This window comes from Pseudomicrostroma glucosiphilum (genome assembly GCF_003144135.1).
Source record: "Pseudomicrostroma glucosiphilum strain MCA 4718 unplaced genomic scaffold BCV69scaffold_10, whole genome shotgun sequence".
In the NCBI taxonomy this organism is placed as follows: domain Eukaryota; kingdom Fungi; phylum Basidiomycota; class Exobasidiomycetes; order Microstromatales; family Microstromataceae; genus Microstroma; species Microstroma glucosiphilum.
This window is the reverse complement of record NW_020289922.1, coordinates 671,036-685,773: the sequence shown is the minus strand read 5'-3', so window position 1 is coordinate 685,773 and position 14,738 is coordinate 671,036. Positions and strand designations below refer to the sequence as shown.

Here is a 14,738-nt window from a genome sequence, read left to right as displayed (position 1 = left end):
ATCCCTTGCCACACCCTCGCCGCCCGACCACCACTAGCGACAGAGAGGAGCCAAGAACTACTACACTATCATTCTTTGCCCTCCACCCCCGCGTCTCTCTTTCCGCTCAAGCGTGGGCGCGATTACATAAGCGATCCTTGCCACGACCCGGCCCGCGCGTCGGGAACAGTATACTATGTTCTGTCCTTTGCCAGAGCCCCTGTTCTTATCACTCACATTGTGTCTCTCGTCCCCTTTGCTACTTGGACTGGATGTAGGAATCAAAAAGGTCCCGAATTCCTACACCCGAGCATCATCGATCGTCTTGTTTCGCACAGAGTCCATCTCTGCCTTCTGGCTCCTGCGATTACCTTCTCCCCGCCTACATGGCCACAGAATACACTCTGTCCACCGAATGGTGGACCGAAGGAGGCCTCCTGGAGTTGGTAGACACCTCGGGCAACCTGATGCTCTCCTTTCCTCTTGCCTTTCTGAATGCAGGGCACGTAGCAACGTTTGACTACGTGCAACAGGTGCTCGCCATGTGTTTCACCGGCGCGATCAACATCACCTCACTAGACGGCACTCCCAAACGGAGGGACCAGCCCATAGTCGCTGAGCGCCTTCTCGTGACCTCAGATGGTCAGTACTTGATGTCGAGCGGTATCGTGAGCGGCGAGGCGTTTGCCAGGAGATTGCCGTGGGATATCATGAGCCACTAGTAAGGGCTGTACTGAAGCAGCTCTCTACCACCACAGCTACCGGGATACAGGCGACGCGAGGCCCCCGCTTCAAAGACGCATTTCGCGCTCCTCCGAATGACGATACCGCCAGCACCATGAGCCACTCTTCGCGTTCGTCAGTCAATCAGGTCAGAGTCTGGCCGATCAGACGGAACATATGATTGCGCCGCTGATACAAGGGTCTTGCGGATTCGTATACATCCACAGTCGACTTTCCGCACGAAGCTCCAGATCAGGGACGGGGGATGCGTCATTTCCAATGCGCACTTCACAGCAAGCGTGCCTGCCCACATCCTGCCCGTCTCACGCCCTGAGGTAAGTAGGCATTTGGGACTTTGCTGTTCTCGAGTTGATGACGTACCTTTCACACAACGCTGCTCTTGACATGACAGTACTATCGAGAGATTTTGGGTCTGCACAGAAACGCCCGGCTGTACGACACCTCTTATGGGCTTCTCCTCGCAAGAGACTTGCATCATGCCTTCGACCGAGGCAGTATCGCTCTGTACCCAGACGTGAGTCCTCCGGAAAAGTTGTCTATCACTCGGTAGTGTGGAGCTGGCGGCTCACACTTTCGCGCTTGCTTGCAGGAAAATCGCCTCATCGTCCACGTGTTTACTCCCCGTGCTGCAGCCTGGCGACCTTACCACGGTAAGATCATCTTGCCAAGCCGATTCCGGACTGAATTTGAACCTGCCCCAAATATCGAGCTCTTGCGCTTCCACTATAGACAGTGCTGCATGATGCATCTCAGGGGCTACGCTGCCCAGATGAATCTCCCGCAGCGCGTGTCTGATGAACCCTCGCAGCCGCGCTGAGGCAGATGCCGAGGTAGGAAGGAGCTTGTTCAAGGGTCCATGTCACGCCATCGGCCCATGTCACGCCATCGGCCCATGTCACGCCACCAGTCCATGTGATACGAAACCAGACCATGTACCTCTTTGTGCAGCATGCTCCTCGCGATGAGATTGACGCTCTGGATTGTCCCACCCTCAAACGCTTGACAGACAAGGCGAGAGGGGTACGTGTTCTGGGCTAGGTAATGATGATTACGGTCAGATGGCCGAGCATCTCTGATGAATGGTGGTCTGTTGTAAAGGCATTGAGCAGAGCAAAGTGATCGAGTCCGCATGAATGCCGCATTTTCCATTGGCAAACGATCAAGCGGTGTGAGAACTGCTCTGTTGCGGAACGCTTCGCGCTAGGTACCCAGGGCAGCTCCAGAAGTCTTGAGGACCTGGACATCAGGATGCAAGCGATGACATCAGGATGCAAGCGATGGAGTTGCTCAAGGACGTATCGTCAATGGCCTGGCGGTGGTTGTATCAATGGTCAGACTCAAGTTATCAGGTCATTCACAGTCTGATCCTCTAGGTGATGGGAGGATCTTGGGCGAGAGAGACGGGCAAAGCAACTCACGTCATCTCAGCCGCCCTGGGACAACACGTACTTCTGATACCCAAAACCGGCCAATGGGACCGAGTGGACAAGGCTGGCAACACAATGTGCACAAGGGTGCAAAGACACCTAGCCCAGCTGCCGGACTCTCCTCTCTGGACGACTTTTGGTTCCACCGGATACGAGACCAGGCTACTGATGCGCCAAAGTCGCGAAGGAAAGCTTTCAGCGGACTCAGACCGAAGAGACGTGGCCCTCACAGGCAGAGTATGCTTTGCAAGAAGCGCCCAACCGGATGAGACGGTGCAGAGTTCTCCTTGCAGTCCAGCCTTGCGAGGCTGAGGCAGAATTGAACTTCGTAGCGACACAAGGGCTGCCGTCCTCCTGGCTGCAGCCCAGGTCCGCCATCCATGAGGTCAAGAGTGGACTGGCATGAAAGGTGGTCCGAGATCTGCTCTATCGAGTTGCACACAGGGCGCGAGATCAACTATAGACTAGACTAGATGTTCGGGTGCGGAACAAAATTCCGCCCTGCGTGGCTCGAAGGGTGGAGACGCCACCTGACATGAGGCGTAAGAATGTATTTGCGCCACCACCGCCGGCAAAGTCTCCTGCTCCTCCCCATCTCCTTCTTTATCCTCTATTCTCCTTCTACCGCTGCTTGAAGGGCACCAGTTCTACCGTTTGCCAACTTCCTCGGCTTCTTTACATGCGTCGAAGCAATGCACGCCTAGCGGCGACAAGCCTCTTCGTCCTCTTCTGTCTCCTTCCTTCCGCATCGGCAGATGACGTACAGCTCCAACCTGACTCGGCGCTGGCGTACGTTCCCTCTCTCGGCGGCAATGCAGCCGTGACAGCAGTGTATGGAATACTTTGCCTCCTTCTCTTCTTCTGGACCTTCAAGAATCGGGCATGGTGGGCGCTTTGTGAGCCTATTGGCGCTGCCTTCTCATGCTTGGGCTACGGATTACGACTACTCTTGCGACAGAACTCCCAACAAGGCAGCCGTGCCGTCTTCATTCCCATGTATCTGTTCGTGATTCTGTCGCCGGCCGCGTTCCTCGCATTCAACTATATTCTCGGAGGCAGGCTCATCGTCGCCGTCACGGCCATGACACCTGCGAATGCGCAAGACGTGTCTCTAGTACGCGGGCCAGAGAACGCGAAAAGAGTAGGCTGCTGTGGCTCTCGGAAAGCAAAACCCTCTCCTTCGACTCCTACTCGGAAAGGACTTTCACAACGCTCCCCCCTCTCCATGATACCTCCTCGTCTGTATACCCTGATCTTCGTTCTTTCTGATGTGTTGACCTTCCTCATACAAGCCGCTGGCGGCGCTATGCAAACCAGCAACGACTATGCTTCTATCAAGACGGGTGGCAACATCTTCCTTGCCGGAGTCATCTTGCAAACGGTATCGTACCTCTTTTTCTTCTCGGTGATACTCCAGGCGCACTGGAAGTTGTACAAGTGCGACCCCGAGAGATATTCGATGGTCAAAGGCATCAAACGGCGCGAACCTGCGATCACCGTGCTCGTCACTCTGTACGTGACCGGCATCCTCATCATCATACGAAGCCTCTTCAGGGTTGTGGAGAACGGCCAGGGCTACAACGGGACGCTGTACACACATGAGATCTACTCTTTTACTCTCGATGCCTTGCCACTCCTTCTCGTCTTAGCGGTCTACGTGCTCCTCTGGCCCTCCAGACCGCTAAGTCGCGTGGAGCCTTCAGACGCTGTTGTGCACTATTTGCAAGCGATGTCTCGGGGCAAGACCTCGTCGACCTCCTCAATCGAGATGTCGCAGGCGAATAGGGACGGACTGTGATGAGTACTTCTGCAGCTGCTAGTGTCTTGTCCAAGTTCCCAGAATTGCCTCTCATTGTACAATTAGAACCTCATTGTCGTGACATAGACCTCCAGACGTACATAATGACCTTCACTTCACTACACCATCTGGACCTGCGCCTCTCCTTCCACCCTGATCAATTGTGACTTGGCATTCCTCCTCCTGCCAGATCTGATTCAGCCGCTCCTTGACATGAGCAAATTCATGCGCGATGTCGAAGGGTGTAGAGCGGCCGACAGCCTCAATGCTTGCGACCCTCTGCAACCACTTCTGCTCCTCTTCGCGTAACAACTGTCTACGCGCTGCTTTGTTGCTTTCGTACTGGTCAAACAGAGCATTTCTGGCGACCTTGGACCGCTTGGCAAGGACACCCTCCTGAGGCGGTTTCAACGGTGCCGGACTCGCCGGTTTTTGTAAGAGCAATATTGAACGCATACCCGCTCGTGCCGCAGGGATCGCGTCCTCTTCCACGCTGTTCCCGATGAAAAGTATTTGTCCAGCAGATGCACCGCGTGCCTTTTTCATGGCCTCAGCGAAGAAGCCACCATCCGGCTTCGAAAGTCCAACATCGTATGACAGACAGAATGCACTGGTATTGAGTCCCATGGCCATACATGCCCCTCTGATTCCGGGATCGGAGTTGCTTGCGAAGCCAACGGCTACGGATGGCAGGCCACGTTCTACGCGCTTCCTGTTCTTTTCCTTGATCCACAGTAGAAGTCGCCTTGATCCTTCTATAGGCTCGTAGCCTTCATTGTTGCGAAAAAGTTGAATGCAGCGAGCTACCAGCATTCTGCGCACAGACCAGTAGAAGTCTTCGTACTTGACATTCTCTCCAAATTTACGACGTACGGAGGCACGCCGTCTGATCCCCGAAGGCTTTGGCGCGGTGGGGTCCGAGGCTTCTCCAGCCCCGAGCAGGACCCTGTCGATCACTTTGCCCCACCAGACGTCGGGAGTCGGAACCTCAGATGTCCCTTTACCGTAGTTCGGATAGGCTGCTTGCATCTCCTTGAAGGCCTGGGGAAACAAAGCCGTCGCTCTCGCATAGTGAGTCGGAAGCCCGAAGCTTCTGTTGGCCAGGCGAGCATATTGCAGACCAGGAGGCTCTTTTGGCCGCACAAGTGTGTCAAAAATATCAAAATAAATGAAGCGCAAGGGCTCGGAGGGTTTTGAGGATAGGAAGGCCGGAAGAGTGGCCATTGTGCTTGCCTGTAATGGCTCTTTTGACTCCATATCGACATGAGAGGAGTAATAACAATGCGCCGCTTCGAGCTTTGCGAAAGGTGACTCAAGCTTACGGCTTCGCGGAGTGTTGTGGCGCTGGATCATAGATGCTGTACTATACGATCGACGCTGGGCGTGGTCGGCGGGGAAACTTTGTAAAGGAAGGGAATTTGCGGCATTTGCCATCGGTCTAATCAGGGCAGCAGATCGTGAGCGATAGCTCGGTATCAGAACCAGCACTACCCAAATGACTCACCCTCTTGCGTTTTCGACGAAGCTTTCGAGTCCGGTCACTCCTCCTAGCTTGCCTTGCGCTTCTGCCTCGACGATGTTATCTGCAGTGGCCTTGGCAGACCTGACAACGTCGTTCAAGCTGACACCGATATAGCTGGCTCCTGCAACAGTGATTTGATCCATCCTCTGAAGTTCGGAATGTAATTGCAGCATACGAGAGAAGTGCCCGGGGAGGTAAGTTGGGATGCAATGTCGCTGCAGACGAGCGCGTGCCACCGTTTCCTCGTGTGTGGTCAAAGACACTGGGATGGCGAGATGGCGGTCTAACGCGCTGACAGCGCGACGAAGAATCTCTTGTTCACTTGGCAATGGAGCAGCTGATGCGCTCCCGCCGCTCTTCGCCGCGGCGCTCATTGGTTGTGTGAAATGCGGTCCCCCGACCATGACCGTCAACTTGGTGACACCACCGTCTGCTTGATCCTGGCCAGCAACGGCGTCCGAATCGAACACGACACCGAGGACGCCTTCCGGGTTGGTAGGCTCCTCCTTGCGCCCTCCTGCTTCGAGGCCTTGGCTCTCACACCGTGGTATCAAAAAACCAAAAGCGCCATCGCCAGTGACATGGTGCGCACGCTTGTTGAGGAAGAGACATTCCGGAGCAACAGCGCGAGCAAGACCGGCGGGAATGGCAAAGTTGACGACTCCGACCGTTGTAGAGGGATTGTATCGTAGCAAGGCTTGCAGTGTGGGAGATGCGTAAGAGTCGTCGAGAATAGTAGCGAGAGCGGTAGCAGGAAGTGACGAGACAACGCGAGAGACTCGCTCCGAAGCAGAAGTAGATGTGACAATAGACGTGCCCGAGTCATCGTATCGAATAGTCTTCACTGGTTCGCCCACCCGAAGCTCCACATTGGGCCTGCGGAGCAGCTCCTCTCGAATGGACCTGGTGATTTCACCGACACCGAATTTGAAACTGTAGACGCTAGCTGAGTCCAAAGCTTTTGAGTACTGGGGTCCGATCAAGTCCTTGATCCGTTTGATTTCCGCGTTATCGGCGTCGGTCTTGCTCATTTGCAGAGCATGTGGAGAACGAAACCTTCGATTCCACTTGGCTGGCAGCAGTGCTCTCAGCAAAGATCCGTGCTTCTGCTCTGTTTCCCACAAGAAAGGTAAAGCACTCCTAACACTGAGCGAGCGCGCGTCGCAGGCGTAGATGCCGTGAATGACTGCAGAGAGAATATTGTTGGTGAGCCTGCCTCCAAATTCGTTACCAAGACGACGACGCATGAAAGACTCGACGCTCTCATCTAGCAGGTGTTCTCTAGCGCGTTGTCTCGCGACTTCTTCCTTGGATTCAGAAGCCGGTCGCTGGAAGCGTGAAGGGCGGAATGGTTCCAAGATGAGAGCTGGTATGATGGAAGGGAACAAAGACCTCAATACAGGCAGCGTGAAGAGAGCTTGCAATGCTGAAGTCAGCGACGATGGAAGTCTGTTCAGACGACCACGAAAGCTCAGGAAACGATTGCGCGCGGATGATGCAGTCGATGGGACGATGATGAGACGGTCCATCAGACCCAACGAGTGAATCTGGCAAGATGGACAAGCGACAACGGGGCGGGTATGTCAGAAAGGTCTCGAGCAAGCTATCTTGACAGTGCAATTTCGAACGCACCAGCTCAACCATGGTCCACCCACTGAGCCCTTTGGGTCTAATCGAGCGGGGTCCACCTTCGAGGACCACGCTACCTGCTCCCGATTGCCTGCCTTCAAATTCAACCACGTCGCTCTCGATCCAGCCACCCAGTCGCTGTTGCGCCTCATAGAGTATGATACGTCTGTCAGGGGGTAGTCGCCGTGACAGCTGGAGGGCAGCTGTAAGACCTGCTACTCCTCCTCCAACGACAGCAATTGGAAGTCGAGGACCACCTGTAGGGTATGGCCGAAGTTCAGCGAGGCTCCGTGCGCGCAGAGATTGCGTTGGCAACAGGTGCATGTCTCGGCGAATATTCAGCTTGATTCGCCTTGTCGCATGAGTATGCATCGTTCGGTACTGCACCGAAGGCGCAGGCGTCGACAGGCTGATGTTGGATCGAAAGGCTAGACGCTGGTGGGAGAAGGTCGGAGAGGAAACGTGAGCTGTTCAGCACAAGCAGTCCCCATATCCCATCGTGGACCGCGCTCACTTCGTGAACTCCCGCTCGCATCAATGGCTTGAGACTTCACAAAGACCGCGCTCCTACGGACAAGGAGAAATACGCTAATTGACCCTGGTACGAATCGACCCAGAGTGTGCCTTCGTCTCGGGCCATGCACTCGAGAGCATTCCTAGCCCTCTGCCGCGACCATCGCGGTTTCCTTGGCTCCTCTGCGTCGCGTGGCAGTGCAACATAGTCCTCGGTGAGATAGGCGTATCCCGAGCCGAGGGTATCGCGCGGACAGGCAGGGCAAGCAAGGAGAGACAGGAGCAGTGTCGAGTCTAGTGAGAGCTCTCCGGGTAGGGACCGTACGATCTTCGGTGCATTCGGTGCAGTAGACAGAGCCACTACCTGATAACCGCTGCCAAGTGGGGAGAGCGTCTTGATCGAGCGCACAACGTCCTCTTCGGAGATACTTGTGCCTGCCTCTTCGACCGGATTCTGTCTCCTGCGCCCACCTGCCCGCAACTTTTTAATCCTGCGTATGAGCTCGTCCATTTCAATGACGCCGCCGTTCAGCTCGCGCGTAGAGATGCACACGTCGACGACCTGGACCCCCAGCTCGTAGTTGAAGTCTCCCAGCCCCAACAAGTCGTTCCAGATGCCAGCGATCTTGCCGCTGCTGCCACTCACTCTGGAAGGGCCAGCTCCACCCAGCGGATCGACTCCAATATTGGCACACATCCTTTGAAACTCGCCCCTGAACTCGGGGTTCTTGAGGATCTCATTGCGGTGGGTCTTGGCGAAAGACCGCAGGGCTGAAGAAAAGGTCTCAAGCTGGGAGCGCAGATCCGACAGCTGTTGCGTGGTGAGTTGCGATGAGAGTGCCGAATAGGCTTGAGAAGAAGTGGAGTGCCTTGAGAGGGCAGCCAGGCCAGGGCCGCGATGCAGTGACATGGCGTGGCAGGGAGAAGGGAGGCAGGTGGAGAGTGTCGTTTCTGCCTGCGTATCTTGCCCGAGCTACGGTATCATCAGCAGGCGGGCAGGCGGGAGAAGGGCAAGGTGAGGACGGGAGGTAGTGTGCGTACGATGACTAGACTAAGCAAGAATTGACTTGGCCCTGCGTGGCTGATGCGCGCGGAGTGCAGCGCTTCCGTGGCTGCGAGTCTACCACCATCCTTGCGTCTGCCGTGGTCTACCCTGCCTACCATTACGCCCCGTATACGCATACGCAGTCGGCCGCTGCCTGTGACATCGTATGATCACCATCACACCCCTTGGAGAGGGCGGTGGGTCCTCCTCGTCCAAGGCGACTTCTCGTGCACTCTGCCACTTGATCCGCGTCGACTCGTCGTACCTGCTCCTGGACTGTGGAGCCCCAGAAGATCTCATCTTCCCACCAACGCCCTCGCCTCCCCCGCGCCCACTCGACCTCGCCTCGTACATCCTTCCCGATGGTGACCTCGACACGGAGGCGCTGACAGAGCTCCCACTGGACGACGCCATTCAGCTCATCGCTCCCCGCATCTCCCTCGTCCTTCTCTCTCACTCTACCCTCCATCATGTCGGACTCTACGCATACGCCAAAGCACGCCTGGGCTTGACCTGCCCCGCGTATGCCACCTTGCCCGTGGCTGCCATGGGCCGCTTGGTCACCGTGGAAGCCATCACGGCGATTGCCGCAGATTGTGACGTTGACAAGTCGGACAAGCGGCCACAGCAAGGCACAGTCACTGGCACCAACGTGGTCACAGCCGTCAGATCGGGTCGGAGTGGCAGGCCGCCGAAGGGTCGCGGCGCTGAGCCTGGCGTGTTGAGGAACAGGTGTACGCCGACCAAGTCCGAGGTAGATGATGCGTTTGAAGGGATCAGGACGCTGAGGTATCTACAGCCTACTGGTCTAGACGGTGAGTTGTAGATCCCATTGCCTGCGACCGGCCCGCCTTTGGCATGGCATGCACAACTGACCCAAGTTACGCCAATCTCCAGGCCCTCTCTCATCTCTGTCCTTGTCTGCCCACTCGGCCGGGCACACCCTTGGAGGAACAGTGTGGAAGTTACGGTCGCCCACTTCAGGCACAGTTGTACTTGCCATTGATTGGAACCACGTCAAAGAGAGGCACATCGATGGATCAGGCGTCATTGATGCAGTCTCTTCCCAGGCTGCCGAAGCTGCAGGCACAAAAAGAGCAGACTTGTTCGTCACGAGCGGAGCAGCAGTAGACAAGATCAACCTCCGTCGCAAGGACAAGGACAAGAGACTCCTCGACCTGATACATCACACCCTTACAGTGTCTAAGAGTACGCTGCACCTCCCGGTCGATGCATCGCCACGACTGCTAGAGATCCTTCTCCTCTTGGATCAACATTGGGCTTTCTCGTATCCGCACGCTCGGTTCCCCCTGTGCCTTGTCAGTCGCACTGGCAAAGAGGTACTGGAAAGAGCGAGAACGATGCGGGAGTGGATGGGCAAAACCTTGCAGGGGGAAGATGCTGGCCGCACCAGTGGTGCTGGCGCTCGAACCGGTGGAAGAGACGCTAGAGACGGCGCCCATGGTCCTCTCGACTTCCGTTTTCTGCGCATCTTCACTTCTCTTGGCGCTTTGGACGCCGCTTTGCCTGCAGAAACCCCGAAGATCGTCCTCACTGTGGGTCCATCTCTGCTCTACGGTCCATCTCTCAATTTTTTTCGAGATCGGGTCGCTCCTCATGCAGATAACACAATCGTTCTGACACAAAGATCAGAGCTGATCAGTGTCGCACAACAATTACGGGGCTGGTGGGAAACTGGGCAGGGCGAGGCGAGTCAGCAGTCGAAGGCTGTTGGCTCAGAAGTCTCTGGCGATGGAAGAGAACTTCAGGATGTCATCGTGCGACAGCGTCTGCCGCTGCAGGGTCATGAGCTCGAAGCTTACAACGAGGAAAAACGCCTTAGAAAAGAGAAAGATGATCAACACAAAGCTCTCTTAGCCCGGTCGCGGCAAAGGCTCGAAGCAGATCAAGAGGAAGACTCCGACGAAGATGACGGCGACGATGACAAGGCAGAAGACAGCGATGACGACCTGGAAGCGGGCCTGCCAGAAGATCCGGTAGGATTCTCAGCTGTGACTCTGGACGGGAACAAGGGTCGTGGAAGCAGGAAACTGAAGGATCTGACCCACAGCGGAGCCGGCGATGCGCTCGGCGGGGAAGGAGACATGACCCTTCTCGGATCCTCACTCTCTCATGACATATATCTTCGCGGCGATTCTGCTCATGCATCCAACTTCTTCAACCCTCTTCGCGGGAACGTCGATACAAACCTCGAGCAAGAGGCAGCAAAGCGCCACGGGGTAGGTGTTCGATACCGTACTGCCCCAGTAATCGAGAAGCGCAAACGCATAGATGCTTTTGGAGAGGTTGTCGACGTGGCACGCTGGCTTTCGCGCGGCAGAGCAGTAGACGCAGCAGAAGCTTCGAACGCCAAGGGAACCGCCAATACAGCTGCTGAAGCAAGTCGCAAGCGCCGACGCCTTGATGGCGAGGCAGACGCCGACGACGACCTGTTGCCGCCTCAAGAAGATGAGGACGAGTTCAAAGATATACCGACCAAATTCACTGAAGAAGCCACGAACATTACGGTACGTTGCAATATCGTCTGTATCGATCTGGAAGGGCTCATCGATGGGCGTGCTTTGTCAATTGTCTTGCCCCAACTGGCTCCGCGAAGGCTCGTGCTGGTCGGCTGTCCCCAGCCTTTGCCTTCGGCCGTACCTGCGCACAAGAAGGATCTATCGGCGAGCTCGCCTGCAACAGCCACGTCACGATTCATCGATTCCCTGCTAGGAATCAAGGATTTTACCAGAGAAATCTTTGCCCCTGCCCTGGGCCGGAAAGTCAGCGTTGGTGCAGAGGTGCACAGCTTTGATGTCAAATTGGGCGAGGGGGTTTTGGAGCAGCTGAGAATCAGTGGCTGGGAGGACTGGGGAATAGCCTGGCTGCAAGCGAGAGTGACGGGCGCAGTGGAAGAGGACGTCAGAGAAGCCGTTGCTGGTCTAGACGCAAAAACCCCTGTCAGCTCGAGCCCGGCTCTCATAGCCCTCGAAAAGATTTCGTCAGGCAGAGAGTCAACTTCCGAAGTCGAGGAGACGAATGCAGACGAGGCAGACGCTCTCAAGGCCGTCTACAGGCCAAAGAGTAAGGTCCTTGCTTCCAGCCGAGTCTCTACGTCTGGCATTCCAAGGCAACATACCTTCTTCATTGGCGATGTCCGTCTCTCCAAGCTGAAAGCCCTGCTCTCAGCAGCACATCGCATCCCTTCTGAATTCGGAGGAGGCGGTATGCTGGTCTGCGGGGCAGCGGCTTTGGCTCAAGCTACAGGTCAGTCAACCACTTCAGGACCGCACACAAACCCGGCTGGTCCTTTGACCGCCAATCAGGCCGCTGCGGCTGTGACTGTACAGAAGTTTGGGGAGAAGTTCATCTTGGAAGGCAATGCCGGCAGGACTTTTGTCAAAGTGAGGGATGTGATGTACGGCATGCACGCACGCGTCGGAGATATTTGAAAATTCCTATTCTGCATCTTCTCCCGCTTTGTCGAGCGTCTCGCACAAACGGGGCCAAGAAGGCCTGCTTCCGCAGTGAGATCGTTCGAATCGTGAGGCTGATTTTATGTTTGCGATAGCGGCGGGCATCGTTGTCCTGGGGGAGTGGGTAGTACTTGATCGTGATCTGTCTTGCAACGCTCCGAGTCATGCCCCGCGGTCGATGTTGCTCGTCATCTGCACAAAATCTACTGTGGAAGTCGGACACTCAGCACGCTCTTGGGCAGAAGTTTTCGCTTGTGTAGCCTCCGACGTTCGATTTGCGCACGGCAATTGCGGCACTCTGCCCATTCTTCGCAGACTTTTGTTGCCTTCTGAGCCTCCAAGTGAGGCAATGAGTTGAAACTCCACTGAGTATCTCACCTGAGTCAGCCCCTCAGCGGCAGCCGTTGCACTTATGGGTTCCATCGCAACCTCCTCGAGGTGGAGGCTGACGCTCGGGGCAGGACAAGCCTCCTATAGGTGTGTGCTGACCAACTCGTCTGCCGATGTCCTGCTTGACTTTCAATGTCGATCTTCTATGCAAGCGGCCTTTGCCTGCACATGTGTCGCCAATGGGGTGTCGCCAATGGGCATTCTCCCTGACTTGGTGGGCACCGCACCGGCGCGACAGTCGTATGTGGCCAGCTGTCACCTGACACTGAACGATGGCGAAGGTTGCTGTCGCCTATATGGCTCCCATCACGAAAGCTTGCGCGTCGACTGAGTGCTGTTGCCGCGAATAATGGTGGTGATGGTGCCGTAATGAGAATCCCCGACACTGTCGAGTGGACAAGGCTTGACTTGAGGACAAATCCCTTCCGAGGCTACAACGTTTTGCCCTTGTCATTGTAGTTGCCCACCCCTCCGCAAGGTCTCTTTGCGACATCGTGCAGATCGAAGTCCCACTGCTCGTACAGATGACGAGCAGTCTGCAGTTTTCGGCACTTCGCGGACTTAGCGAGGTAATGGCGACGATGTGATATAGATGCATGCACAGCGACACGACCGAATCAATAGCAGATGACCACACGAATAGCACAGAGAACTAGACAAAGAGACCCACGAGACAGGCGACCTCGCAGCCACGCTCTTGCAACAGCAAGCGCAAAGTCCTCACAAAACACGGCAGTGTCTCAAGTCACTGTTGTACCTAGCCTGGTCGAGGGCCTGCTGGGCTATTTGGGGCAACTTCGGCTTGAAAGGCTGCCTCAGATAGGGGGCCAAACCAACGACCGGAATGATGTGGAACTCTTGTTGGCGGTAGAGCTGTTTAACCTATTGCTTACAGTCGAGAGCGCTTTGAGCGCTTTGCCGGCTCCAGCTCTTGTAGCACGGAGGCGTGAGTACGGTAAGACACGACGAGCAGTAACACAGCAGATCACAAGAGCTTTTGCACCTGAGTCGCCCTCACGGTTTTGCGGCCTGCCCTCCGGCCGTAACAGCGCGTGTGGACGAGGGTGCATGCCTACTGTGCAGGCCGCAAGACAGCCGGTGAGATTGTTGTCTCATTTCTGCGATTTGCGTCAGACGAGACGCGACGCTGTGGAAATCTTCTCTGCTCTATCCTCACGTCGCTCGCGTGGCTGCCCTTCATCGGAACTACATACGCCCGCGTGCCTGTGCCTATCTACGTACGGGCACTACTGTAATGGAATAGTACACACCAAGCCTTTCCCCGTCGAAATACAAGTTGAAACAGGACTACCTGGGCGCTAATGGAGGTTCGTCGGCTACTTCAGTGTCGAGTTGCAGATGGCATTGAGAAAGACTGCTTCTCTGCCCGATATTACTGTATGAAGTCCGCTTCACTTCTGAGGAGTGGATCCCGTCTCCTCACCATGTCTGTGGAGAAGACGCTGGGGCATCCGATCTTGACTTCCGCAACGCAACTTCCTACTCTCATCATCACCTCGATCAGTCTTACTTGTGCATCTTTCACTCACTGCGCGCTCTTGTGTACAGTACTTCCGGCCCAGTGGGTCGTGACCTCAGTAGCTTCTTCAATGTCTGACTCTCCCAAGAGCTACTCGTACATATCGAGCGATGACTGCTCGTTTCTCGGCTGAGCTCTAGACCGGAATGTGGACAGCACCTGGAGTCCTTACGATCTCTGCTGCAGCCAGCCGACACCGACTGCATCTGACATGGCAGCTGTGGATATCCCCCCAATCTTTCACGCAAAATTGGTTGTTTCATAGACATCTGTTAGCTCGCAGGTAGTCAGGACGCTACTGTGCCGCTCCCGCCTAGGCATGGGTAGAAGTCAAGAGACTGAGTATCGGGCTTTCGGCTGAGCGCGGAACTCGGCAACAATCAAGCGTCGACAGCAAGCCATACTTGTTCTGTGCCACGGTGCAGATCACATGCCCTCCTGGCGCGCCCAACTTTTGGCTTGTCAAGGGCTGCCACATCTGTCATCTTTCTGTCAGCCTTCGCATTGTATTGGAGCACAGTACTGTACTCTTTTGTCAGTCACATCAAGCCAGCTGCAGCAGAATTGAAGGCATGCATTCAATTTCTGACCGAGACAAAAGATTTCAATCGATTGACAAGGCGGTTTCCGGTCGTTTGAAATTATTCTACTGCCTGACCGTAGCTGTTGTAGAAT

The 14,738-nt window shown here is 55.6% G+C and overlaps 5 protein-coding genes across 5 annotated transcripts; 3 read left to right on the top strand and 2 right to left on the bottom strand.

Moving 5' to 3' along the window:
* Window positions 1-365: 365 nt before the first annotated feature.
* Window positions 366-1,874, top strand: BCV69DRAFT_313615 (hypothetical protein; the record flags this gene model as incomplete). Its single annotated transcript, XM_025495045.1, has 5 exons — window positions 366-621; window positions 738-850; window positions 930-1,037; window positions 1,115-1,237; window positions 1,313-1,874. The coding sequence occupies 5 exons, from the start codon at window positions 366-368 to the stop codon at window positions 1,538-1,540; spliced, it is 828 nt and encodes a 275-aa protein (XP_025347040.1). The 3' UTR covers window positions 1,541-1,874.
* Window positions 1,875-2,737: 863 nt separating this feature from the next.
* Window positions 2,738-4,134, top strand: BCV69DRAFT_283981 (hypothetical protein). The gene has a single exon (XM_025492885.1). It carries the CDS (start codon window positions 2,830-2,832, stop codon window positions 3,946-3,948), a length of 1,119 nt encoding a protein of 372 aa, XP_025347039.1. The 5' UTR covers window positions 2,738-2,829; the 3' UTR covers window positions 3,949-4,134.
* A 1,314-nt stretch (window positions 4,135-5,448) lies between these two features.
* Window positions 5,449-7,423, bottom strand: BCV69DRAFT_250523 (Protoporphyrinogen oxidase; the record flags this gene model as incomplete). Its single annotated transcript, XM_025490386.1, has 3 exons — window positions 5,449-6,496; window positions 6,539-7,017; window positions 7,103-7,423. The coding sequence occupies 3 exons, from the start codon at window positions 7,421-7,423 to the stop codon at window positions 5,449-5,451; spliced, it is 1,848 nt and encodes a 615-aa protein (XP_025347038.1).
* A 226-nt stretch (window positions 7,424-7,649) lies between these two features.
* Window positions 7,650-8,522, bottom strand: BCV69DRAFT_250349 (winged helix DNA-binding domain-containing protein; the record flags this gene model as incomplete). Its single annotated transcript, XM_025490378.1, has 1 exon — window positions 7,650-8,522. The coding sequence occupies one exon, from the start codon at window positions 8,520-8,522 to the stop codon at window positions 7,650-7,652; it is 873 nt and encodes a 290-aa protein (XP_025347037.1).
* A 256-nt stretch (window positions 8,523-8,778) lies between these two features.
* BCV69DRAFT_313612 (hypothetical protein) lies at window positions 8,779-12,372 on the top strand. The gene is made up of 2 exons (XM_025495044.1): window positions 8,779-9,472; window positions 9,555-12,372. The coding sequence occupies exons 1-2, from the start codon at window positions 8,824-8,826 to the stop codon at window positions 12,107-12,109; spliced, it is 3,204 nt and encodes a 1,067-aa protein (XP_025347036.1). The 5' UTR covers window positions 8,779-8,823; the 3' UTR covers window positions 12,110-12,372.
* The last annotated feature ends 2,366 nt before the right edge of the window (window positions 12,373-14,738 follow it).